This window comes from Acanthopagrus latus, chromosome 11 (assembly GCF_904848185.1).
Source record: "Acanthopagrus latus isolate v.2019 chromosome 11, fAcaLat1.1, whole genome shotgun sequence".
Classification (NCBI taxonomy): Eukaryota; Metazoa; Chordata; class Actinopteri; order Spariformes; family Sparidae; genus Acanthopagrus; species Acanthopagrus latus.
The window spans coordinates 30,783,827-30,811,593 of record NC_051049.1 but is presented as its reverse complement, the minus strand read 5'-3'; the positions used below and the strand labels follow the sequence as shown (position 1 = coordinate 30,811,593).

The 27,767-nt window shown below is 41.8% G+C and overlaps 1 protein-coding gene across 1 annotated transcript; it reads right to left on the bottom strand.

Annotated features, from left to right (window-relative positions):
- On the bottom strand, positions 1-26,861 carry lrrc41 (leucine rich repeat containing 41). The gene is made up of 10 exons (XM_037115265.1): positions 26,644-26,861; positions 20,878-20,964; positions 20,725-20,783; positions 19,849-20,644; positions 9,673-9,900; positions 6,853-7,017; positions 5,573-5,671; positions 3,536-3,664; positions 2,905-2,977; positions 1-363 (listed from the first exon to the last, which is right to left on the bottom strand). Exons 1-10 carry the CDS (start codon positions 26,759-26,761, stop codon positions 144-146), a joined length of 1,974 nt encoding a protein of 657 aa, XP_036971160.1. The 5' UTR covers positions 26,762-26,861; the 3' UTR covers positions 1-143.
- Positions 26,862-27,767: the final 906 nt, after the last annotated feature.

The window sequence follows — 27,767 nt, the reverse complement described above, 5'->3', positions numbered from 1 at the left end:
TGATTTTCAGGACATTTTGTGGGTTTTATTGAACACTAAAGATTCAAATTGATTGTAGTCGCTCTTCTGTCAAAAAGAAATTATCAAAACTTTACAAAAGTACAAATATATAGACACCTGTCACTCTACAGGTAGTGCTGTGTTCACATGTTGCTGATGTGGTCTGCCATCATGTTGGTGGATGTCCATCCTTCAACGAGGAGAACACAGAAGGGACGGAGCCCCTTCAGTGCAGTGTTCCATGTGTGTGGGTCTCGATCCGCTGGGTTCTTCCTGAGGTCCAGAGTCAGCAGGTGCGGAGGGCAATGTGTCTCCAGTCTCTCAGCGAAGTCCAGCAGCTCAGCAGGCTGAATGAAGTTGGAACTGTTCAGGACCAGAGGCAGCAAATGGAAATCATTGTATGACGAAAAGAACAGATACCAGTGGTGACAGTTCAGAGTAACAGTCCTGCTATTACAGTAATAGTTGGGGTCTTGATGTGGGTTAGTCTGGGGTACTTATCCGTAGTCACTATCAATGTTTCAACATTATTTGCTGTTTACACTGCCACACCCTTTTCTTTGAGACTGCATGTCTCTGTGTGTTGCAATGCGGGACGTGCCAAAAACGTTCAGAGCGTACACTTATATTAAATACTTACATTATTTAAGTGGGACTTATTTTGAGTGGCTAAAATACTTCTTGCTGCTGGTGCAGTTTACAGCAGTAATTCTGTTGTGCTTCCTGTTGGTGATGCGCCTGATTTTCGACATGGGGGAGGGCCGACAGTTATCCACTGCAGGAAACAGACTGACTAGTGCTAAGTACCTTATACAACCCACCATCAACTATCACTCATATATATCTATATATGTAGAACTGGAGTCCCTGATGCCTTCATTAGACACACAAGCTGCTGTTTACATCCATGTCTGTTGCTGACTAACGGGTCATGAGTTATGGCCAATCTGTTCTGGTTTCACTGATGCCGGAAATATTCAGCACACTGCTCTGCAGAAATATGGAGTTGCAGGAGAAGACGTTCATTTGGTTACAATGCCAGAGAAAATGCAGCCAGCCTTACTTGTAACAGCTAACCCCGCTAAAAAGGCAAGGAAAAGACTGAGGCAGAGAAGGCTGCGATGAAAAAGGTTCTGGATAAAGAAAGACCTACCCGAGTCAACATTGGTCTGGCGTTTTAGCGGTGGAGAGACACCGGGGGATTTGTTATCGTCATGAAATATGTAAGGCAGTCCCCACCGGTTGCGGTCCCGCAGCTGGCCTCACGATGTGTGCTGGTGTAAACATGGAGTGTTTTATTTTGAAAAGTAACAGGATGTTGTTTGTTATTTCAGTGCTTTACTTCCTGTCTGCTCCGTGCTAAATTCAGCTGAACTTCTGCGTCGTGCTGCGGTATCTCCTTCTCCCTGCTGAGTCCCACTGCCAGATCCCGTTCAAGTTTGTGGGGGGGGTATACTTAGAGGAGGGGCCACTTTCAAATCTTGCTAGCTCGCTTGCTAGCTCTCCAGGATTGTAGACCCTGGCTATAACTTCTCTGTCAAATTATAACGTCACATTGTGCCAGACGTTGCTCATTATATTTTGGGGAGCATTTGCACATGATTTCAAGTTGCTATGCAAATTTTCATGTTGCAAGCACTTTCCAGCTCACAGCAATTTGAGCAGCGGCATATGACAAATAGTAAATAGTAATAATAATAATAATAATAATAATAATAATAATAATAATAATAAACCAGTACAATTTTGGGCTTGAACCCCATTGACAGTAATGTTGGGCCTCATGCACGTCTCAAACAAAGAGACCAAGAGAGGCCCCCTAGTTGAAGCCAGAAGCCCTCTGCCACAAGGAACTACAGAAGAATTCCGGCTGTGAGCCCAGAAGCTCTGCCAGGATCACAATGATGTCACTCCCAGTTTAAAAGTTGTGAACCCCTAAAATTATTTGCAGTCCAAGGGAGCACTATGTTGTGGTGAGACCCCTGGTTTCACCCAACCTGCAACTTAGAGAAACGTTTTTCACTTTTGCTTGTGCTTATTTCAGCCCACTAATTTGTAGTCCAGCGAACATGACTTCCTAAGCCACATTCGGCCATCTTTGTAGTCTTTATTGGGGAATTCCTGCCACAGACACACAGACGCACACACACACACGCCTCCACCCAGAGTTACATGTTTGGCTTGCTTATGTTTTGATAATGCTAGTTGTTGAAGGAAACTGTTGTTTGTTAAAGTAGGCGGTTTGTTTTGTGGAGAAAAGCTTTAATAAACACTGTTGATTTTAACTGAGCAGCATCTGTGATTATTTTGCACAATCCCATATTGTAATAACTGCTGGTTGAGATGGTCAGTGCTCGGATTCACGCCTTTCTTCTTGTCTAAATCATTGATATTTTCATAATATTGACAAGTTGACTAATTTTCAGGCTATGAGACTAAAAGATAAATCATATGATTATTGATCCCTGACTTCAGGGTGGTGCCCCGTGTTTATTAATGACTCATAGTAACCTAGGTTTCATTAAAACAATGATAATAATTTTAATTAATTAATAATATATTAATTAATAATCAATAATCAATATCTATTCCCAACAGTAATAAAGAGGAAATGGGCCAGGTTTCTACAGTAGCCCAGAATGGGCAAACCACCAACTGCTTATAGAAAAGGCTGTTCAGGTTTTTCACATTTTTGTTGGTTGCAGTCTACAACTACACCACAAGATGCAACAATGCATCCTGTTCTATAGCCTAATCATATGATACAGCAGGGTCTAGAAGGGCGAGACCACCGGTCACAATACTTCTATTTTACATTTGTTTCTGATGGTACAATACTCTGTTCATTACAATGATGAGATGAGAGCCGCAGAGGAGCAGCAGTCTGCTGCTGTCAGCTATTACCTGATATCCAGTCGTTTCACTGAGCTCGCTGAGCCTCTGGAGAACAGCTGTGCAAGCACAGACACACTGCTGGCTGTTGATACACATAGTCACATTAGGTTATATACTTCAAACCCTTGTTTTTCAAAAGCATTCATGAGTCAGAGACAAACTGATGACAGATACAATGCTGCTGCTGCTTATGTTAATTTCTGAGCCTATTTAAAGCTGAAGTTAATGACTCAAACAAGCTGTGATCACAGCACACACAGATAATCACTATATAATTAAGTGGACATGATGAACATATTAGCAATTAGCAGTCAGTGTACAGTGGGTTTCTCTAAGCTTCCACGCATAACAGATGCCTGCTGCAGGAGCCATGACGATGAGAGTGAAGAGACTGAACAGTAAAGTTAATGGGCTGAAAGACGCTAAAAGGCTCTGCAGAGCTGAGGATAATGTTCCCTGTGGTATTCAGAGAAGGCCCTGAAATCCTCAGATGAAAATGAAATGTATCTTATTCATTTTATAAATTAAATAAAATTACATCAACTTGAAGTCTGCTTCAGTCAGTCAGTCAGTCAGTGCCAGTGGGGATGTCTCCCTGCACTCTACACTTGTCAGTGTTAAGATGTGAAGATTTGCTCACCGAGGCGGTTCTGAGCCAGGCTGAGTGTGTGCAGAGAGGGTAGCGTCCTCAGAGCAGACACCAGCTGCTGTAAACCCTCCTCCTGGTTACTACACTTCTCAAGGAGGCGGCAGTCATTCAAGCTGAGCTCTAAGAAAGAGAAAGAAGACAGGGGCTGATGGTACTGATCTACAGTATATATAAATATACATCACACATCGAAAGATCTGAACTATCATTGTGAGCCATCTGTGTATGTGTGTGTGCGTTTGGTTTAGAGCGAAACAGCATCACAGCTGCTCAAGTGGCTCTGTAATGAAATATGCCACAGTGCTAAAAAGATCATTGAATTAAATCTTTTGTAGCATATACAGTTTCTGAAAAAAGTTTCTTCACACTGGGATATTTAGTCAAATTAGTCTCCTGGCTGGAGTGATATCAGCGATGCCATTAGACTATACCCTGAAAAGATGACTGCACTTGCATTGGATACCAAGATGGTTGTATGAAGATAGGGAAGAGCAGTAACCAGAGAGCTGTGTTGTACATGAGATTTCACATCTATAGCAATCATCAGGGGCCAAATGTGTAAACAGTGCGCAAACAAAAAATTTACTTACGCCACTTTCCACACAGGTTTCCAAATGTATACAAATCTACGGGTGGTGAGACTGCGTACTGGTACGTATCTTTTACACGACCCCTTTCCACGCAGAATTCTGAATGTATAAAAATCCACAGAGGGAGGGACACATCTTGCGTACCATGTGTACCATGCACGCAGTCTCTTCAGTCTGATTAGAGTGAATGAGGGTGACATTTTATTAGAGCTGTTTTTTTTCACTACATAGTGTTAGGATTACATTTAAAGTTTAAAAACCTTTAACCATGTTTAAACAGTGATGTTGTTGTTAACCTTGTTTCTACTGTCTTCTGTGTATGTTTGTCATTATGCATGATGATAATTAGAATGATAATGATCCTTATGTTAAGTTGAGTATAAAATACATGTTTAGATACGTAAATAAATGTAAATACATTTTCCTGTATTTTTGGGGAGAGAGAATACCTTCAAGTGTGGCCTATCAGTTCCTTTAAACAGCTCCATGTAAGGGCTGTAGCTGTGTGTAATGGTTGTGCCACATAATACAACAGCTCCTTTGGCATTGCTAGAGGACAATACCAATTTAGGCTGTGAGTGAGTTTTCAGGGACCGTACTGATATTCTGGCCCATGGTGAAGCGCTGGGATCCCCTCTCTTTGTCCAGGTGCTCACACACTTTAAATGTGCACAGAGATGCACTTCTTGGCCTCTCGCTTGCAATCAGACCACTATTCTTTAAGCCCTCCAAAGTCTGTGGCTTTCACTGCTTCTGCCACTTGTTTGCCATTCTACTAATTCTGGCCCTTACATTCAAACCAGGCAATTTGGGGTGTGTTTATAGTTAATTGTAGGGATGATCAGACAGCTCGTGCACACATGTACAATGTCAGGATGACTGAGGAGAAGACACGTGGAACAGATGTACATGGATTTTTTAAAATCTGATGAAAAGGCTGCGTATGCATGTTTCCTGTTTCATGTGTACACATATTTCTACACCTGAATGTACAGAATTTTTAGACATTTGGCCCTGAGGTGATGCATACATCTCCGAGATAAACATTTCACACACAAACTCTGTGTGTCTTGCTTACATGTTCAAGACTGGCCTACCCCTCAAGCTGACTTGACAAATGACCTTCAAACATTACTAAAATGGGATCTCTGAAAGATGCTGACTTAGTGTAAGACTTACTCGTGCCAACATGAAAAAACAGTCAATCATAGGAAAGTGTTTAAAGTGACCAGGGAAAGGATCACTGACATCAGCCACTGTCTGTTCTGTCCCGATTCCCCAAAGTCTCCAATGTAAACTTGAAGAGCGAGTGTTAAACTACAGAACACCCCTTCCACTTGACCCCGGTCCATGTAGACTGGCCAAGAGAAGAGAATATTCCACAGAAACTGATCAGTGGCTATATGTGTGCAGTCAGAACTCACCACTCTGTTCTTACCTTCCAACCTGCAGACTGTCAGCAGATTCAGGAGGTCAGGGAGACAGTCAGAAAGCTTCATGTCCTCCAGGTTCAAACTCCTCAATAAGCGGCTGGACTCTAAAAGGTGACCATATATTATGAGTGACAACACTCCAGAGCTTAGAGCTACATACATCTGCTGATTAGAAAACATCTGGGCAAAACCTGGGAGCAGCAGCAGGGCTTGAGGCTGCAAAACACCTCGTGACCTAGTTCAGGGTGACTCTTCAGTGGTCCATGACTGTACCCGTTTATGGGTCCAGTTCAGGGGCCCATTACTTGCCCTATTCAGGGCCCATTATTGGACCTGTTCAGGGGCCAATCACCGGACATCGGACCTGTTCAGGGGTCCATTACCAGACCTGTTCAGGGGCCCTTCACTTGGTGTGTTTAGGACTCCATCACTGGACCTGTTAGGGGTCCAGTTAAGGAGTCCATCACTGGATCTGTTCATGGGTCCAGTTCAGGCGCCCAACACCAGACTTGTTCAGGGGTGATCACTGGACCTGTTCATAGGTCCAGTTCAGGGGCCAAAAATGGACCTGTTCAGGAGTACATCACTGGACCTGTTCATAGGTCCAGTTCAGGGGCCAAAAACAGACCTGTTCAGGAGTACATCACTGGACCTGTTCAGGGGCCCATCACCGAACCTGTTCAGGGGTCCAGTACAGGGGTCCAACATTGGACCTGTTGTGGAGCCAGGCCCTCACTATGGGCTGCTGCTGCTAACAACAGGCTGTAAGCAGGACAGAGTAATTGTTGGGTTGGCATAATTGGACCATTGGAGCAATATACTGTAGAACATCACCAGACTTACACTCTAACCGGTATTGGCTTTACAGAATGTCATCTTTCCTCTTTAGGAGATTTTTTTTTTCCAAATTTCATTCATCCTAATTTATAAAACTGAATGTACCTATTTCAAAGTATGACCATTTCCTAAAATGTTACCAAGTAGTTAATGTGCCTAAACCTAACCAAACAGCAATGTTAAAAATAGTTCAAAAGTCACGACATGTTAAGTGTTATGAGCAAACATTATTTTGAAACCTCACCCCTAATTCTACTCATTTCATAACCCTAACCCTTTCATTGCCACGATTACTTTGCATTTCTGTTTTTTGTATTGATTTTTATCGACTAGCAATCCTCTGCACACTCGGGCCCCCCACGCAGGGAATCTCACCATACAGCTTTGTCTGCACATTTCAGAAAGGCTGGGACTATGATGAGGTCGTTACATGGACATGACACTTTACCTGAAAGAGTGGTGAGCAGTTGACTGTGAGAGGAGCCAATTGGCAATCGGATCCCGGCAGCATGGAATGAGGTCAGATGTGGAGATCGTCTGAGCACAGATGTGATCCAGTGCACATCTGTCTGGAGCTCAGCTACTTTGATTGTCAGCTTCTCAAGACGCAGCTCTGGTGAGACAAGTTCAGCCAACAGTCAGCTTAGGTTGATTTTTTAAGCAACCTTATGTAGCATCTTGTGTGATTTGGTGCATCCTTCAGTTTGTGACAGTGATAGTCTGGAGAGGCACTATTATCTAGTAATCTGTTTATTAGTCGTTGAAAAGCATGACAACCCAGAGTTGAGACCAGGAGGCAGATCTGCAGTCCTACATGCTCCTCTGAGCTTCTTTTGGAACAGTTACCCACCCGATTGAGACTGTGTTTGTCCCCTGGCCACTTACATCCATTAGAAAAAGAAAAGTTTCATCAAATCTTGATAAAAGTCAACACTGCAACTGTTAAAAAATACTAACATTAAATGTGGACTCATAGTGGGCTCCTGGTCCTCATTCTGATTTTTTTCCCTCATCTCTCTTAAACAGATTTTATTCTAGATGTCTGTCAGACAGTAGCTAAAATTGAGAAAATTATTCCATCAGCTTTCCATTTAATGTTATGTCCCAACTCAAAAGTCACTCCAGTGCTAATCCTACTCCCTAGCAGTATGATCAGGTTGTTGACAGTGTTGCAGGCTCCCTGTGAATGACACTTGCCCCTCTTAAAAAAGAAAACAATAAAGCTAAGAGATAATCTACAAGGTATAACCCCCCGACTCATATCATAGACATATCAAAGCACACACTGTGAACAATGAGAGGATTGCATTGATAGAGGAAAATAAGAACAACCCCAAGTTTCTTCACCATCGCCAGCCTGACACAAACCTCATACCTCCACTGATCCTTGCATTTCTATAACACTTAGCAGTATTGACATCAATGATATAATTCTACTAATCAGAGACAAAATTCATCACCTTCTGACCTCAGATGGTACCAATTTTGGCTCAACACTGAACCCTCAGAAAACAGCTGTAAAACCAGGTACATATCTAGAATTCTTTTCTTTGACCTTCACCAGCTGACTTTAATCATTTCAATCTTTATACATAACAATAGTTTGAGAATTTCCTATCAGGTTTCAGAGTGCATCACAGCACCTAAACAGCACTGTTTAAAGTTGCAAATTTTCTCTGAATCACATCTGATGAGGGTCTTGTCTCTGTGTTAGTCTTGTTGAATCTTAGTGCAGATTTTGACACTATCACATCCTACTATAAAGACTGGAACTTTTCTTTGGTATTGACCTGCACTGAGGTGGTTTATTTCAGTTTGTATATGTTAACAATTAATCCTCATTGCTTACCAAAGTTAGTCACGGAGTTCCACAAGGTTCTGTGCTCAGACAATACTTTTTACTTTATACATGCTCTCTTTAGGGAATATTATTGGGAAACACTCTAATAATTGTCATTGTTATGCAGATGATACACAGTTATACTAATTATCGAGTATGCCAGATGACACAAATCAATTAGCTAAACTTCAGGCATGTATCAAGGACATAAAGACCTGAATAGCCTGAATGTTCTGCTTCTAAACTCAGACAAAACAGAAGTTATTGTGCTGGGCCGTCAACATCTTAGAGACACATTTTCGAATGAAAGAGCTCCTCTGGACAGCATTACTCTGGCCTTTTTTAACTTCCAAATGAAACACATTTGAAGAACTGCCATCTTCTATCTCCAGAACATTGAAAAAATCAGGAGTATCCTGTCTCAAAAAGATGCAGAGAAACAATTCCATGTTTTCGTTGCCTAAAGGCTGGATTATTGTAATTCCCTTTATTCAGGCTGCCCCAAGAAGTCTCTAAGACTCTCCTGCTGATCCAGAAGGCTGCTGTACCGACGAGAGCTCATATTAGAGAACCTATTTCTCCCACATTGGTCTCACTGCACTGGCTTCCTGTAAAATTCAGAATATAATTTTAAATCCTCATGAGGTTTCTGCTTTGTACTTATCTTAATGTCAGCTCAACAACTATAATAATAAGCATCCTTGAAGACAGTTGCAAGATAATCATCCTCACAGCACAGCACAGTTACAGCAAACACAGTCATGTGTTGGGAAAATAAGAGATAAAACTGATCTGAAATGAACATCATTTCTTTGATGTTATCATGTTGATATAAAGACAGTACGTATTCCACATGATCGGACTGTTTTCTTCATCCTGAAGGCTGGCCTACTGTGTGTCAGAGGCACCGCGATGCCAGGTGACAGATTCCCTCAGAGATATCAAGAATATCACTTTATATCACTGGAAACAACTAGCAGTGTTTGCAGCAGAAACAAGTGACAAAGACACCATTCACTCTGTTTTAACACACGCCATCAACATGACTCTGGAGCTGGTAGATTCACCCTCTGAGCCCTCAGCAGTTTTTTTTCCTATTTTTGACTCTCATGATCTTTTTGTGTTATAATACTTGCATAAGCTATTTTCTTCAGGACAACATTGGCTTTCAGAATATGTATGCTTTTGAGATGTCACATGAATGTGTTAATTATTAGGTGCCCATAAAGAAAGAAAACGGAAATGACAGCTGAACACTGATCAGATCACTCAGGACGGATGGTGACAGCAGGCCTGAATATATTCTTACAGTACAATCAGGGTTACAGAATGGTTTAGCCTCTGCAGCAGTGTGTTACTTAGCCCTGGACTGGGCCATCACCATTCTTTCCACTTCCACCACAATCTCTGCTAACTTCAAAGTGTTACCTGACATGAGTGACTCAGCTGTCTGGGGATCACGTGGTGAGAAGCCCATCACAGACTGGATCTCCACATGCAGTGATGTCACGGTAGGGATTGAATCCAGCAGGATCTCCATGAAGTCAGTGCGGGGCAGGACACTGACTGTCAGATGAGTGAGGGAGCTGCAGGAGCTATGAAACAGCTGCCTCAGGGCTACAGACAGGCTCCACACATCTGGATCCCTGAAGGTTGCTGCACACAAAAACATTAATCATTCCTGCTCAAAATGACAAATGTGTGCTCTACATTCACTGATGGGCAAATAATGCACTATTCATCTGTTGATTCAATACAGTAATAATGAGTACGTGTAGTTAAGTTCATCCCTGTCTACAGTTCAATGACAGAACTCCAGGGGCAGTACTGCCTCCCTCAATACCTGCACTCCTCTGCTCAATGCTCCAGTCTGCAGCTTATACTTTATTCTATGGATGTAGAGTCAAATGTATTCCAACACTTTTCATTTTAATACAACTGTTTATTTTACCCACAAACACAGACGAGAAGACTGCCAGAAGACTGCCTATTTCAGTATAAATAATTATTCTTAATGCTTGTCACCAGGTCAGATTTCTATTTATTCAGTCAGAAGATTAAACTATTCTTCATGGTGGAACTCTGAGGATGAACTAAGGACAGAAGGGTTAGTCTGTAATAGTGTTGTCACAATACTAAAATTCTGACTTCGATAGGATACCTGCCTAAAATACCTTGATACCGATACTGACATGACACCACGGCAATAACCTAAAACATCAGAAAACTTGTGGAATAACATAGGTCCTATTAGATTACAGTCCTCCTGACAATACATTATGGTTTAAATGTCAACAATAGAGGATATGTAGGCTAAGTTTGAGCCGTTCCATAAACTGAACAACCTTTAATAAAAATTAAAGGTTGAGATAAAAATGTGAATTGTCAATAAAAGCAGCATTTGCTCGAAAAGCTGCGTCAAACCACTCTCCATTAAAATTCGGGCATCAGGTGTTCCAGGCCATTTCACAACAATGTCCAGTATATTGTAACATGCGTCAAAGACAATTTGTTTATTGAAGGAATGCAACTTTTTCCAATTGACAAAGATATCTTCATCCTGAGAAGGTGCAATTATTTTAATATGCATCCCATCAATGGCACCGATCACACCGGATATATGTACCTGCAATTTCCATGAATTTGGCTTTGATTCTTTGTTGTTGCTGATTGCCTACAGAAAACCGGATAAACTGATGGATTATATGGGGTCTACACAGCGCGTTAATGATTTGGTAGATAGAGCAGCTTACTGATGGCTGTGATGTCCCTTAATTATCCGCATTGCAGAGCTGCATTTTCCCCGTAGCCAAATACTGGAGTGTTGTCAAACATTTTAACCACCATTATTGGATTGTTTCAGTTGGTTGGGAACGTTATTGCGTCCCTCACCAAATCAACCACAACTTCAATCCCTTTGCAGTCCATCCGATATTGTTTAATATGTCCCTGTCATTTAGTGTTTCCAAAACATTTGGCTGTGACTTGGTCTTAGCGAGTTAGGAGTCCTCTGGATTACTTCTAAGGTCTCCCAGACGTAGGTGCTACTGTTGGGCCTAAAATGTTTTGTGAATAACTTTTATTTTCAAAAATTAGGAGTCCTAAAGTTACGACTGACATGCCCATTATTTTTAGGAGTTGCTCCTAAATTTGCCTGTTAGGAGCTTTTAGCCTTACAATTCTTTGTGAATACGGGCCCAGACCTGCAGGATTCTCTCTCTCTCTCTCACTTGCTCACTCTCACTCACTCACCCATTCACTGCATATATACTGACGACTGATATACCTAATTATATTGCTTATTTCCTTTGGTTAATTAAAATATTGTGCATTATTCTCAGACTATGTGTGGTCTCCCTCTTTTGTCATGTACTGTTGAGCCAGGTTGTGACTATACATCCCAAGTCCTTCTGCCACTCTGTTCTTAAGCTGTCGCAGCTATTACAAAATAGTTCTCAAACTGATCCAGTAAAGGGCCGCTGTGGCTGCTGGTTTTCAAACCTGCAGCCACAGTGGCCCTTTACTGGATCAGTTTGAGACCAGGTGTACATTGGCAATCTGAGAAAGTCTGTGATGGGATTTCTGTCCTTACTGAGTGCCTTGTGCGAGATAGCTCCTAATTTGTAGATACTTCCAAAAGTGACCTTTCCCTGTGAGACCATATCTCCTAGTCAGATCTGTATATGACATGAAACATGATATAGCCTCAGGTGTGGTAGACCCAGACCTCCTCTATCTTTTGGGGAACACATTTTGCTCATTCCAATTCTCAGTTTCCTCCCTTCCCATAAAAAATTCTTTAACTGCTAAGTCGTATTATTTAAAAATCTGAGGTGGCATGACTACTGGCAACATCATAGCTATATAGATCAGCTGGGGTGCAACAACCATTTTAATAACACTTATCTTGCCCCATAATTAAAGTTTAAATTTTCCCCACTTATCTAGATTATTTTTGTAGTGCATGCTCAAAGTTCAAAACAGGCATAGACTCAATGTTCCAGCATAGCTTTATACCCAACACTCGCAGGGGGCAGAGTTGGTCTCCATTGGGAGCACACAAAGTCTCTCTTTTGTTGGAGGCTACCTGTACGTCTTCTGAATCAGACAATAACTGCAGCATTCTTCGTCAAATGAGATCAGTCTCGAAAAAGACTTTTTCTCTGTGGTTTTCAGTGGTGGTTCTTAAGTTCTGATTCTTGAACTAATTCAACTAGCCTTTTCATAGATGGCTGTTTTGAAGGTGGGACGTCGGATATAACTGGCCGTTTTGGATTACTTTTGATTTTACCATTATGTTTCACTGTAAAAACTATTTACCTTGCCTTGTTTGGTGTCATTATTTTCAGCACAACCTCACATGTGTGACTGTACAGTTATTCTTTCATTTTGACATACTGTATTAACACAATGGACCTAAAATCACAAAAAAATATATAAAAACCGATTGGGAAAAAGTTAGATATTTTACTGTGAAAACCACAAATATGTTTAACAAACCATTTTTATTACTTACAATGCAAGTATAAATTGTTGTTTGCTAAATTTGTGCATACATTTTTTTAAATTTACAGAGTTATATGTAACTATTTACATTTAAATGCAGGCAGTGCCTGAGCCTGAGGCTTACCTGCACACATTCAGCAGTCTCCTCATTGTTTTGACTCACAAAACAAAAAAACGACTCGACTACATACTAAACACACTACACCAAACACTACATAACACACTAACTATACCAATGGCCGCATCAAGCCCGCCGGCCTCCAATTTGTTGGGCCCGAACTGTTATTCATTCACTATGTGTTTTTGTTGGGTCAGCATGTGCATACCAGGACTTATCTTCATGCGAACGATACACAGACAGTTGGGTCAGTCACTGCTGCAAGCGCAATTTTTAACTTTCACTTTCATTTTTGGAGCAGTTCACATATTGACATTTTGCCGGCTGTAGCACAGATGCCTAGATTGCACGAAAATGGCGTGTTCCAAGTTCACTGTTAAAAGAAAAGTGGATAGTGAAAATCGGCAATTCAAAGAAGAATGGACCTAAAAATTTGCATTCATTCTCCCTCCAGCCAGCACAAGACCCATGTGCTTAATATGCCAGGAGACTATAGCTGTGATGAAGATTTCAAATTTGAAACGGCATTATGAGACAAAACATAGGAATTTTGAAGACATGTCCTCAAAATTCAGAGGTAAGACCAACAAAAATGCACTGAAATTGTCATATCAAGCTGCAAGCAGGATCCTTGTCACATCTATGACAGAAAAACAAAAAGCAACAGAGTGCTCACTTAGAGTGGTGTGGATTTTAGGTAAGCACAAGAAGCCATTCTCAGATGCAGAAATAACAAAAGAATGCATGACTGAAGTGATGGACACAATGTTTGAAGGCAAACAAAAAGAGGAAATATTCACCTATGTATTTTAAGTCAAAATGGAAATGACATTGTATTTTAGTTCGTGTTTTTGTTTTTGTTTTGAATGGAAAGGACATTTTGTTTTGAATATTACAGTATTATTGCATGTGGCCCGACCGACCTCAACATGTGGACCTTTGAGTCATTGAAAAAAATCTTTGTGGCCCTTTAAGATTTGTATTTGAGTACCCCTGAACTATACACTCCAAACATGCTATATGTCACAAATCTCTCAGCTCTCAATACTCGCTATCTCTATCGCTGTGACTATCTCTGTCACTACTGCTGTCACTCTTCCACCGCCGTCCCTCCCTCAACTTCCACCTGTTCCTCAGCAACCAAATCACGTGGTTTGCCATATAATTTTGTGATTGGTTGGTGTGGTGCCTTTTTTCCACCAATAGGAAAGGGAGTAGCACAGGTTTATTTTGTTTGCAAACATTTCCTGCTTGCGGACACTTTCGTGAGAAAAGCCCGTTTTGACCGTTTCTTCCTGCACCAAATGCACAGCATAAGTGACGGCAATGTTCGCAAAAATGCGTGGTGGACGTTTTTTTTATCAAGTCCGGTTTTACTTGGCTTATCAACACGATTTAAAAGAAGTCTATCCTATAATATGATTTCTGACAGTGGAAGAAGAAGGTGTAATCCCTTTCTCTGGGATTTGCCAGTCGCCAAATATCTACCAAGCCAAAGTCTTTCACAGAGCATGTGTAAAGCAGCTCTGTCTCTTGTAGTTATTGGCCCGCTGAATTTGCTCTTATCCATAAACATGTCCATTACTTGATTAAAGCCTCCAGCTAGAATAATTTGGCCCTCCATTTCCCCTAAAACTTTGTTACCCCCATTAAGAACGTTTGGGTCTTCTTTATTAGGTGCATATATGTTACACAGCACCATCTTTATCCCATTAATCACTGCTTCTGTACAAACCATTCTACCCTCTTAATCTTTCAATTCCCTGTTTATAAGAATGCAAACCCTGTTCCTCTTGCTAGAGTAAGAGCTATGAAAGATGTGGCCCACCCATCCCCACTTCAGTTTGGCTGCATCTTCTCCCCTAAAGTGAGTCTCTTGAATGAAAGCAATATCTGCTTTGTTATGTTTTATGTATGTCAAAACCTTCCCTCTCTTTTTAGGATCCCCACAGCCATTGATGTTCTAACTTATACATCTAACGAAGTTATTTGCCATGTCTTATGTAGGAAATATGAATGGGTAAACATAAATATTTTTGGCATAGAAGCCTGGCTACATTGTGACCTGATATCACCAATGTTACGCTTTAAAACTACATTTATACCGAAAACTGTATCCCTGTTAACTTCAGTCAATACCACACCCTAGAAATATGTCAAGGTGAAGCTGAACACTCCTGGATACTTCTGAACATCTTAAGTAGTAACAAAAGGTAACACAAACTTAAATATGCCTCAGACAATATTAATAGGGGCACTTGGCTTCTGTTCCCTAGGAACAACTCAAAAATCAAAAACAAAAACAAAACTGACATCCTGGTCTGTTGAGTATTGTACACCCGGCTTTGGCTCAGGCTGCACAGAGGCAGCACAGTGGCTGCACGGAGGCTGCCAAAGCCCCCCACCTGTTCAATGTAAAACGATTAAGTCTATTACCTGCATAGATATATTTTCCATACATTATGTAAGTAATGCCACATAGATTCATTCATTTGTGGTAGAGTTTTCCTCAATAACTTGCTGTGCCCCCTTGGCATTGGTGAAGCTGCAGCTCCTTCCCTTCCATGTAAAGCGCAGGGTGGCCGGATATGCCAACTTATAGCAGACGTTATGGCGCTGCAGAGACAAGGTGAACATTTTCCTCTTCAGGACCAGCTCTCTTGACACGTTTGGGAACACTGACAATCTAAGGTTCTCCCACAATATACCACGTTTTTCTCTCGCCAAGGCAAGCACTTTCTCCCATGCCGATTGTCGCAGAAATCTGATAAGCACTGGTCTGGGCAGCTGGTCCATGCCTGGCCTGGGAGCAGCCATCCCGTGCGCTCTCTCCACCCAAACTCCCCATCCACATCGATGTCGAGCCCCTCGTGCAAAACTTTCTTCACACAGGCCTCCATGGTGCCATCTGTTCCATACTTCTCCTTTAGTTCCACGAGTCTCACGTTGTTTCTCTTACAATGGTTTTCTGGTTTCTCTTGTAAGCGGTTCTGTAACATTTCCACCTTTTTGTCGCGGCCGTAATTATCACTCACCAACATGTCGGCTGTATCTTCCAGTTTAGAGATTTGTATCTCCATCACCTCCAGTCTCACGTGTATGCTGTTAACTCGCTCTTCAGCTCCGTGGTCGTAACTTTGATGGATGCGGTGTCTGCTGCGACACCCTGAAGCGTAGCACTCATTGTAGCCATCTCAGCGATAATGTTCTCCATGCTCTTTGGTTCAACATCCAGTATGTCCGACTCTAATGTGGGTGTTGTATCTTCCCTTGAATGGCTGGGGCTCTTCCTGGTCACTACGCGGCCTGCCGCCTGACCTCTTTTGGAGTGCTTGGTCATAGAAGTCACTTTGATTCCAATTCTTCCACCAGGTGACTCCAATATGTGCAAAAAAGCCAACTGAGCCAGACTTGCAAAAGGAAAGTGGCAAATAATTGGGTATAAAACAGTTCGGTAGATAGGGCAGGGAGAGCTCGTCTAATGCGCCCCCATCTTGCTCGGCGTACCCACGTGACTTCCTCAGGTACCATTTCTACATATTTTTAGCCAAAACAGCATAGGCCTCTGGTTGATGCATACAGAACCTGTCCACCACCTCAAAGGATGAGCTTCTGCTCTAGTAGCTGCAGCTATGGTTTCTCCTCTAAGCTCGTCATCATTGTACCTGACCTGGAAAAGGCAGACGCAGTTTTCCTGGGCCTGTACAAGCATGAGACATGGTCAAGGCCTGTATCCATGCCCACAGCCATGAAGGTAATGGCCAAAACATGGTATCTAAATATAGCTTTGAAAACTTTTTTTTTTTGGAAGCACTGTCAGTGATTATTCCAAACACTGACTGTGTTTCCAAAGATTCAGTGTCCGCCATACATACATCAACTGCCCTGCTCGTCCTGATGTCAATGTTACAAGCAAAAAAAGGCTGGCATGCAAGTTTTGCCTGAATAAAAGTCCTGATCTCAGTGCACAGATGGGATTTCATTATACATGATAAGATTTCTCCCAGGCATGTCAGACTTTTTGTCCAACTGCTGCACAAGGTTCCGGTATCCACTTTTGTATGTATTGGCACTTGATCAATACAGTTAAACTTAGCTACCGCTCGGTTCAATCTTTTTGCATCTTTTAAATCTTTATCATACTTTCACATGTTATCAAACACAGCTGGAAGCAAAGGCTGCAACCAATCAGCTGACGATCCAGTTTTCACTTTAGGTCATATAAATAAACATAAATGACATTCAAGTCCGGTACTGCTTGATGTAGAGCTCAAACCCTGGATTAGGAGCCTGGAAACTACAGTAGACTAAACATAAATGTTGTTTCTTTCTTTCTTTCTTCTGAGGAAGTCATACTTCCCATGGGCGAAAACTCACCAAACTTTACAGAAATGTCCAGCCCCATGCCAGATTTACTTAATTCCAAGGACATGACAATATTTTTCCTGGGGGGGGGCACAAAAATCAACAGTAGATGCTACAGTTTTGAAACTTTCACCAAACTGTAGCCCCAATACTGCTGAAACTTTAGTCCACTTAAACTCATTTGTAAAACCTATTTTTGCTCAATTGTCACCAAACTTGCTAGAGAGCATCTTCAGACCGTCCTCCACAAAACTTGTTTCTCAGATTTTTGATTTATCAATAATTAAGCCTACAGTGCATCAAAATGTTTAACTGTATACACTATTGTAAACATATACTATCAAATTCTTGCTAAATACATTTTCAATCTTCCTGAAAAAAATTGAGAATATTTTTGAGTCATAGGTGATGAAGTTTGGCAAATACCAGAATTTTATCTCAAAAACTGAATTTTTGAGAACATTTTGAATTCTGCTCTCATAGGAACAACTGGAGTCAATGTAAGAGTGGCATTTTTAAACATCAAATTTTCTCTTATGAAGCAAAGTTAAAAACAAATCACCAACATTTCCATGCAGTCAAGATGCAATTTATGTATTATCAGATTTTTGTTAAAGTGACAGAATTTCTGACATTTTGACCATTTTTGAAATCTGCCTTGACAACAGCTGCCCGGACAGTGACTCCCTAATTCGACAAATACATCTGCACAGCACGTCTCACTTCCAGCCAATTAGCTCAGTGAGTTAGGAGCTGGTTCTTGGTATCAGGGGTTGTGGGTTTGAGACCCCGCAAGGATGATGATGATGATGACGACGACAGATTAAAATGTCAGATGTCCTCAACATGAAACACAAGACATGATCCTGATGGTGGCATCACAGCAAGCCTCTAAATTAAATAAAAACAAATAGCTTGGACTGGACCATGGGTGAAAGCTAACAAAATTTTGCATAAAGGTCCAGTCTCACTTACACTTTCATCAAACTGTAGCCCCAGTACTAAAGAAACTTTTGTACATTTAAACCTATTAAAAATTATGAAGTCCATCGCTGTTTTTTTGTTTAAACTATAAAACTGAAAATGTTTGACTGTGAACACTACTGTAAACATATACCTGCAAATTGATAAATAAATCTTCAATGTTCATGAAAAAATTGAACATTTTTCAGTCATGGTAGATGATGTTTGACAAATATCAGAATTTTACCTTCATTTAAAAAAGAATAATAATAATAAAAAATTGAGAACATTTTCAATTCTGCTCTCATGTGAGTGAATAATTACAGTCAATGCAATCAGTATTTTTAAACATCAGTTATTCACTTATGGAGCAAATCAATCACCTTTAAAAACAAATTACCAACATCTCCATGGTGCAATAGGTGTATTTTCAGATTTTTGTCTTGATAACTGAATTTTTTACAGTGGTTTCAAATCTGCCTGCACAATAGTGAATGACTTACTCAATTTGTGAAGCCACTGTTGTCTTGCCACTTGCTAATTAGCTCAGAGCAATAGATGACAGCCTTTGGTTAGAAAAGTTTTGAGTTCAAGCCTCAAGTGGTCCAAAATGAACATTGTTGTCAACTGTCTTGTCTTCCTATTCTCCTGTTTGTTGCTCAGAATTGCCTAAATATAATTGCAAAAATAGCCCGGACCCGACTCATCGCTGCGCAGCAGCTATGATTTATAACTGTTTTTGTTGATAGGCATCATTTTGAAAGCCTGATTTGTAGTAGCTTGCAAGTTAGAGTAAAGTTAACATCACCAGTGTGAAGGTGCTATTTGTATGGAGATGTTTGCCAGTTGGAAAATTTGGAAACTGTTATCATTGCCCTAACTGCCATGTCAAGCGCCGATGGTGGGAAAGGTTTATCTTAAGAGTCAAGACATGATAGATTCCATCCATATATCGCTACACAGTAAACAGTATACTAGATAACATTTCCCCTGGACTGTGTGACACATGAACAGCTGTCATTCGCCTTAGCAAATTGCCTCGTCAGACTCATTGATGAAGACGGTTTGCTTGTCTCATAATAAATCATGCTCATTTGATTTATATTTGAGTGCAAGTAACATTAATTCTGTTACTTTTTCTCATCTCTAACATACATATCAGAAAGAGGACTCACGGCTCTGTGGCAAACGTCATCGATCGATCATGGCAACAGTAACTTGCTAGCAGGTATGGCATTTGCTGGTGTGACTAAGGCATGTTCCTTTATAAAACATGGTTTATGTCATACAGACTTGTGGTCTCTACAGGAGCACTTACCATTGTTTCACTGCCTCAGAGTTAGTGGCAAGTCTGTCATGGATGCTTACAGCATTATGTCTAATAATCAGCATCATCCATTCAGAATATGAATGTACAGAGTCTCTAATGGGACATGGAAAAAATTTATAAAAAACTTAAACTTTTCCCGCCAGCAAACTCAAATGATATCCCAGGCTGAGAGACACCACTGATTGTCACGCATAATTTGGGCATGTGACGGACAAAAAACATTAAACGTCTCCCGTGCACATTGGAAACGTTTAAGGTCCCCCCCCGTGTCCCTTTACGGGCTGTGATGAATGATGTGTTGGCTGTATGAGTAAAAACTTACAGTAGTAGCTGTGTAGTGTCAGAGAGCGCAGGCAGAAGAATGTGGGCAGGGCAGGGTTCAGTACAGTCAGGGAGTCGGACCCACAGTTCCTGATCTCCAGATGATGGATCTGTCCCGATGGACAAGGTCCTGCTGAGGAACCATTACATAGACTGAAAAGCGGACAGAGAGCCTGTGGGTCCATAGTATAGTATGACTCCCCCTCCTCCTCCACAGACACACAATCCATCTTTGAGCGTTTACATGCTGGGACCTGACCCTCCTGGTCCTCTGAAGGCCTCGCTCTGAGACTTAAACTGCAGTTGGCCTTGTCAGCACTGGCTAAAGCAGCTGCTGAATTACAGCTCAGATTCTCACTGTGCATCAGGTTCTTCAGCTCAGGGTTCATATATTGAGATCCCCGTCCATGAAGGAGCCAGGCCAGCACTATGGGAGACTGCAGGTGCACGACCAGTTCTGTAGCCACCCCATGGTCCAGTAGGCGGTGGAGGACATACAGGGCAGTCTCTGTCTTTTTCTTTAAATCGATGCACTGTGACACACCCACACTCCTGATGTGCTTCTCCAGGAGGATGAGAAGAGGCCGCTGCTCAGCAGTTAAACCTTGAAGAGGCTTGTGCATGGTCATGAGAGAGAAATGTCTGACACATTTAGCTGCAGCCATCAGGAAGGATGGGCTGCTCAGATCTGTGAGGTTTCGTCTGATGAACGAGTTGGTGAAGCCGTAGAAGACAGCAGTAAACAGCCTCCTCATCACTCTGTGTTTGGCCTCTTCTTCTGTGTGCACGTCAATTACCTACAAAGTAACACACAAGATACATCACACTTGGACTCTTCATGTTATTGGACAAGTGACCTTTAAGACATTACACCTACATGCTTCCGTCCGCATATGTCCAGCAGGACTCTGACCCATGCAGAGTATGTTGATATCCCTGGGAGAAGACGGACACAATCATGACCTGATTATCTCTACTGACAAATTACAATCACACAACACCAACTGTGAACTTGCACTACAGTTCTCACCTCTTTGATTGAGGGCAGGCTGGAGCTCATCCAGTTGACAGATAGTCAGATGATGCAGAAGATCCTTAATGAGAGGCACTGGAAGATCTGAGTTGAGACACATTGGTTAGGACATTAAACCTCACTATGGCTTGATGATACAGGAGGACAAGTGCACTGACAAGGCTAGGCTAGTTAGCTGCCATCAGGGCAGAATAGTATGCACTCATCATAGAATGCATTTAGAAAAATTAAATGTGATTTTTGGTATCTTAAATAGCTGAAAAATAATGTTTTCATGAGTAGTTTACAGACGAGAACTGTAACGCCGCTGTAGCATCCTGAAATAAATCAGTTATACTTTTCACAGAGATGCCAAACACAAGGAAACGTGCTGATCTGTGGTGACCTTAATGCCAGAACAGGCACAGAAGCAGATCTGAATACTGCACAGGGAGATAAACATATACCTGGCCGGATCAACATCCCCTCTCCTTCACATGAACACAGGAAAAACTTTGACAAACCGTCACCAGAAATGGACATCAACTGGTGCAGTTATGTTGAATACTGGATCTGTACACAGTCAACAGTCGGCTTCGAGGGGACTCCTTTGGTCTCTACACACACAGCTCTCCTCTTGGCAAAAGCACAGTGGACTATAGTATTACAGACCTAAAGCCCCTCTGTCTAAGAACATTCACTGTCAGCCCCCTAATACCCTTATCTGACCATAGCAAAATCACTCTATACATTAGGAAGACACCAACTGACCCCCATGTAGCAGAGCCCAGTAAAATCAACCACTCCAAACAACCTTATAGATGGACAAGTAATAGCAAGGATGACTACCAGAATGGGTCATCCAACAATCCAATCTCAGTTAGACCATTTCATTACTGCCTCATATCCCCACAGTAATGACGGCCTGAACCAGGCTGTTCGGGATATTAACTCCATATTTGACACAGCAACACAGCATTTCTATCCAGTCTGAAAAAATCTCAGCATCACAGTTTAATCTCTGCTAATGAAGAGTGGTTTGACTCTGACCACAGGTGTCTGAGAAAATACTAAACACAGAAAAAAATATCTCATGAAAAACACTGACAACCTGACAATCATGAGCTGCATGTCCAGTACTGGGAAACACTGGAATTATATAGATAAAAACTGAGAGTGTGGTTTCTGGATGGCAACACATTCTGGCCTTTAATTCAACTTGGGCTCACAGCTCCCAGGGACCTTGGGGTCAACATTCAGCTGTGTGTGGGTCAAAGGTTAGCAGGAGTCAAGGCCACTATAGGGACTAAAATGGAGCCTGACTCCTGTGTCAGATGGAGGAAGATATCTAAACACATACATCTCCAGAAAAGGATAGAGGGGTCATTTAGGTAATTTTGGAGTATAAGACCCAAGGAGTGACAGTAACAGATTTAGCCATTTATGGGAGATGAGCAGAGAGATGGGCCAACTCCTTTTTTAGTTGATTGGACAGATGGACCCTCAACCCCCCACAGTGACCAATTAGAAGTAGGCAGGTACCGCCCAAGGGACTTTAAGAAGGTTCCCACGGTTTGGCATTTTGGTAGACCTCCTGAGGTCGAGGGTTCGACGGGACGTCCGATAGAGCAGAGGGCGAAGCCCTTTGGCATTACCTTCGCCACAGATTTGAGAACTCCAGAGGGCGGCCGCACTCTGAATTCGGACGTCACCCTAAAGAACTGTTTCAATAAAGATTGCTCTATCATTCCACCCAGCCTTGCCTCTGCAGAATTCTTTCATCATCAAATTACACGCCAACACCTTTGAGGAGGAGAACACAAAAACTACAAGAGCTAAAAAGGAGCAGCATGAGCAGCACCAACTTGAAGAAAGTGAGGAGTCCACTGACTCAAATATTTTTTGGAAAAATGGCATTCATTCAACAAATCACACAAGGAAGAATTGGCTATTCAAAATGGGGAAATATGGGGAAAAAAAAAAAAAAAACACTAAACATTATACAGTGCAATCACAATGGATTCAGCCCAAATTAATCTGCTCAACAAACTAGAAATCTTTCAATCAATTGTTAAAGACAACCAAAATGAACTAAAAAGGGCCAAATAACACATCTACGGGAAATTCCAATCTGGTCATTAATGATCTCCAAGACAAGGGCAGAAGAGACTTTAAAAAAAATCCTCAAACGTAGACATACCTGTCAAAATCTGGATCAATACATTTCAATCAATAATTGAACCAATTTCATTGTATGGTAGTGAAGTGTGGGGCCCTCTCATAAACCAAGAAAAATGGGGCAAATACCCAATCGAAATTGATCAAAATCTGTAAGAGCATCCTCAGAGTCCACAAGACCACCCCCAATAATGGATGCAGAGTTGAATTTGACCAATTTCCCCTATTAATTAGGGGTGGGTATTGTCAATGTAATTCAAAATGTCCTTTTTCAATTTATTTATTTTTGGCAAACACAGAGATCTAGCTGCGATTACATCAAAATGAAAATTATGTGTACTCTTGCACTTTAACTGGATGCACTGATATTGAAAAAAAGAAAATAAAGTGCACAGTGAACTCACTGAGGATGGTGTGGGGCTAGTAGAGAACTTAGCTGAAATGACATGAAAGACATGAAAATAAAGTGCATATGTGAATATGCATGTATTTTTCTATTGTAGTCCTTATTGTCACTCAACACAATAAACTGAACTGTATCAGGACAACATAGTGCATATCAAATATTCTTATAAACAAAATCCAAAGAACAAATGCTCAGTATGGTGTAAATAAACTGTAAACATACTGGAGTCCAACTCAAATGTTATTTGCACGTGTCTTGATACATGGTAGTCCTACTTTGACTTCAGATTTTTGTTTAGGAACAGAATTTGATCAAGATGGTCTGGGGAAAGTGCACTCCTCTGTGCTGTGACAATATCCCCTGCTGTAGAAAAAACAATCTCTGAAGAGACGCTAGTCCCCAGGATACACAGGTATCTCTATTCAACGTGTGACAAGAGAAGATACTTACTCTGATGCTCTTTCCACCAGTCCAGTGGATTGAATCTGCATACTTTCTGAAACATTCTCTCTAGCCTCCCACCGGCCTACATGCTTGTGTTCACGTCGCAGAAGATATTGAGCCTTTCTTGCAACTTATTTTCCTTGCAGTCCAATCATCGCATGTAAGGGACACCCTTTCTGCTGAGCTAAGAGATGTTTTTACTACTTGCTTCACCTCTTCATACATCTTAGGCACAGCTACATCTGTAATGTTTTTGCGAGTCAGGATCACCATGTACCTGAAGCTGGTGTTTTCAACCACACTATAGGGGCACAAATCCAGACAAATAAAATGCACCACCTACTCCGTAATCTTTAGAGCTCGAGATGAGGTAGATGAAAGTCTGTTTGTGGTGTCATCCAGCGTAGTTTGCCTCAGGTCGACAGGTTTTGGTTGCTGTGGTAACTAAGTAGTATCTGCATGGCATCTGATAATGTCGAGGGCGTAACATCCGTTTGAAAAGTGGGGGGGGACACAAAAAAGTGGGGGTCTGATTTGGATACCATTTAATATATTTCTACATGCTTTCAATCATATTCCCCGCTACTTAAAAGCAACACATTATGATGAACATGGCTACCAGTATTTTCTTTATTATATATTTTTTTAATGGAAACAGAATCTGTTTCAGAAGTCACATGACATGAAAGGTATTGTGAAAAAAAAAATCATAATTTCTGCATATTAATATTCATAGAAAATAAAGGAAGCACTAAAGTACAATAAAAAGAGCTGTGTCTCATTCAACCAGTTTACTAATACAGTCTGCTGCTGGTTTGGAGTCATGACATGGAAGGTATTGAAAAAACTGCAATTATCATGTGTTAAGTAATTTAATGACCGTCCCTAAATCAAATTCCAGTGGTTGAGCGTGAGGCTCTGGGAGGCGAGCTAACCGTCCTCCTGCTGCTGACACTGGGAGAACCTCAGTAAAGACCCGAGCCCGTGCACGTTGTGTCCAAGCCCGGCCCGACACATTAACTGTAATTATGAGCCCTCGACCGATTTAAACCCAACATTTTTTTAATACGTGGGCTGAGTGATGTCACGTATGCTACAAGTCACGTTTTCAGCACGAGGACAACTCGTGTAACACAACGCAGCGACACAAACAATGCAGGGAGGAGAGGGGGGGGCATCCTGTCCCTAGTGGATGTTACGCCTTATCCATACGCCTATGGATAAGGTCAGTTTGCAAGTTGGTTGTGTTACTTGAAAATTTCATGGCAGCGTGACAGAGCTTGGAAATTGCATTTGCTTTATCCAAGTCCATGCTCCCTGGTTTGTTTTTGAAACCGAAGTGCACCCACACATCGGCTTTGTATTTTGAATGTGCCGCTCTACTACCGTCAGTGGACATGCTGCTTCCATTTCTCACTCTGCCAGGAACTGCGCCCGCCAATTTGGGGCAACCAGTCATGATGCAGCATCTACAGAAGAGGAGGCTGTAGTTCACAACCTGTTTTAAACATGATTTTTTTTCCTTCAAAATATCGATTTTTGGAGCTGGAATTCGATGTAGTATATTACGTAAATAAATATCGCGATGTATTGCTGTATTGATCTTTTGGCACAGCCCTACTGTTAATTCAGATCTTTAAAAAAAAGAGCTATAAAAGTCTATCAACACCTCAGAGCCAGTGAGCCCAGCTCCTACCACTAAGTCCCCTCAGCCAGCTGGTCTGCAGGCTTAGCTCCAAAAGCACGGGGTACCAAGACAGCCCTCACACAATCCAGCCCCACCAAATTATAGCAAAAGAAAAAGACAATTACAAATGCTATTTGGCCCTAAACAGACAATACTCCATGGCAGAGTATCTGAGCTCTGTAACTAACCTGAAACTGAGGAAAACACTGACTATGTACAGACTCAGCGACCACAGCCTGGCCTAGAGAGTGGCCGAGCTGCCCAGAGAGGAACGGCTGTGTCAGCTCTGTCCACACAGACAGGTGGAGACAGAGCAGCACTTCTTGCTGCAGTGACACATACTTAGACATCAGAACCCAGCTCTACACCAAAATTACATGCATAGCCCCAAACTTCGACAAACTGGAAAGAAACACTACATCATTTACTGGGAGAAAAATGTGCCACTGCTACAGATGCAGCAAGATATGTGAGTGCTGTCACAGGGGAAGAGACAAGCTGCACAACACCTTACATGATCCCCTCCACATGAACCAGCTGCTGCTGACTGGGTTCTTACCTGCACATTGATATGTCATTAATTAGCTGATTATTGTTCTGTAATTATTACCTTTATATAAACACATACTTTGCTTTTTAAAAAATTATCAATAATTATCTATGTATTCTTGTTCTGTGGTCTTCTGCAGTAATGTAGTAAAACACAGTCATGCCAATAAAGCTTATTAAATTGAACTGATAAATTAATCTGAGGAGCCACTTGGGAGCCGAGAGACCCGGCTCTTTTTTTTAGCTGTCTTAGGAGCCGGAATTCCCATGACTAAAGGTCAAACAGGAACAGTGCCCCTGCTGGAGGAATGAACACCCGCAGCCACACGCAGCACTGGTGTCCCGTCTGTCCTCTCATCAGGGGACATGTAGGCTAACAACCACACGCAGCACTGGACTCCTGTCCCTCCTCTCATCAGGGCAGGGGACATGTATGCTGGCGTCAGTGACATCCTGACTTCCCCTGTATGACCGGTGAGACTGTTCGTGTCAGAAGACCAGCGGATACATGTTCACTCACCGAGAAGAGCCTGAACCCCGAGAGCAGAGAAATGTGTGCGGACAGCCTGGAGACACAGCACCTTCAGACACCTGTCCGCTGACCGGCCCTGCTCCGCGCTCCCAGCGTTGTCCCCCATCCCGTCTGTGTCTCTGTGTGAATGTCTGTCGGTGGACTCTGTGTGTGTGTGTGTGTGTGTGTGTGTGTGTGTGTCGTCTTCTTCTTCTTCTTCTTCTTCTTCTTCTTCTTCTTCTTCTTTTGATTCGATTGGCGGTTGGCATTCAGCTCATAATTGCATTGCCGCCACCTAGTGCCATAGAGAGAAAGAATTGTGACACTCTTTGATGTCGCCGCCGGGGCACAGACTGGCTGTCATGTTCTTTTATGGGACAGACAGCAGCGATTGCGTTATTGCATGCATACATACGTACGTGTATATGTACATTATGGAATTTAATTCTAAACATTAAAACTAAAACTTACATTTACGTTAATTAATGTACGTACGTACACTGTGCGATGATTTTTTTTAAAACATTTTTTTAAACTTAAGTTTTTTATAAATTTTCTATTTTATATATTTGTTTTTAATTTTGGTCGCGGCAAATTTCAAATTAACGTGAATGTTCCTGTATTTGTGGGATTTCGTTACACGGGCATTTTGCCATACCACGGGCAGAAATATTGCCGTTAAGTGCCTGCGTAACTTGAATTTTTCGTTAAATAGGGTCTTCACAAGCCGGGGTTCCACTGTACAGTGTAGATTGATGGTGAAATGTAGGCTTAATAAGTTACCAATATGTGAATGTGAGATATAATCAAGAAGGCCATAAGTTGATAAAATATGTGTTACGCTGATGGTGCAAGGTAAAGAAGTAAAAAGAAATATTTTGAGAGATAATGGCCTCTGAATGAATAAGGGCTCCCCCTCCTTACGAAAGCCAGTTTAACCACTAGGTTTATGGATCTGCAGCTAAATCAGGTTTAGCTGGATTAGATAAAGCCCAAGCTATTGCACTTAGAATATGTATAGGAGCTGTGCGATCCTCTCCACTATGTTCTTTGCAGGTAGAAACAGGAGAAATGCCACTCTGTCTAAGAAGAAAGCAGCTTCAGGCTAACTATTGGGTCAGCTTGATGGGTCA

Excerpts from the sequence above, each read along its gene's own strand:
- lrrc41 (XM_037115265.1), bottom strand. The coding sequence starts at position 26,761 with ATGGGGGACAACGCTGGGAGCGCGGAGCAGGGCCGGTCAGCGGACAGG. Across the intron at positions 9,901-19,848 it reads GACACTACACAGCTACTACT|CAACCTTCAGGGATCCAGAT; the intron begins GTAAGTTTTTAC and ends TTTTGTGTGCAG. Across the intron at positions 5,672-6,852 it reads ACTGCTCACCACTCTTTCAG|AGTCCAGCCGCTTATTGAGG; the intron begins GTAAAGTGTCAT and ends GTCACCTTTTAG.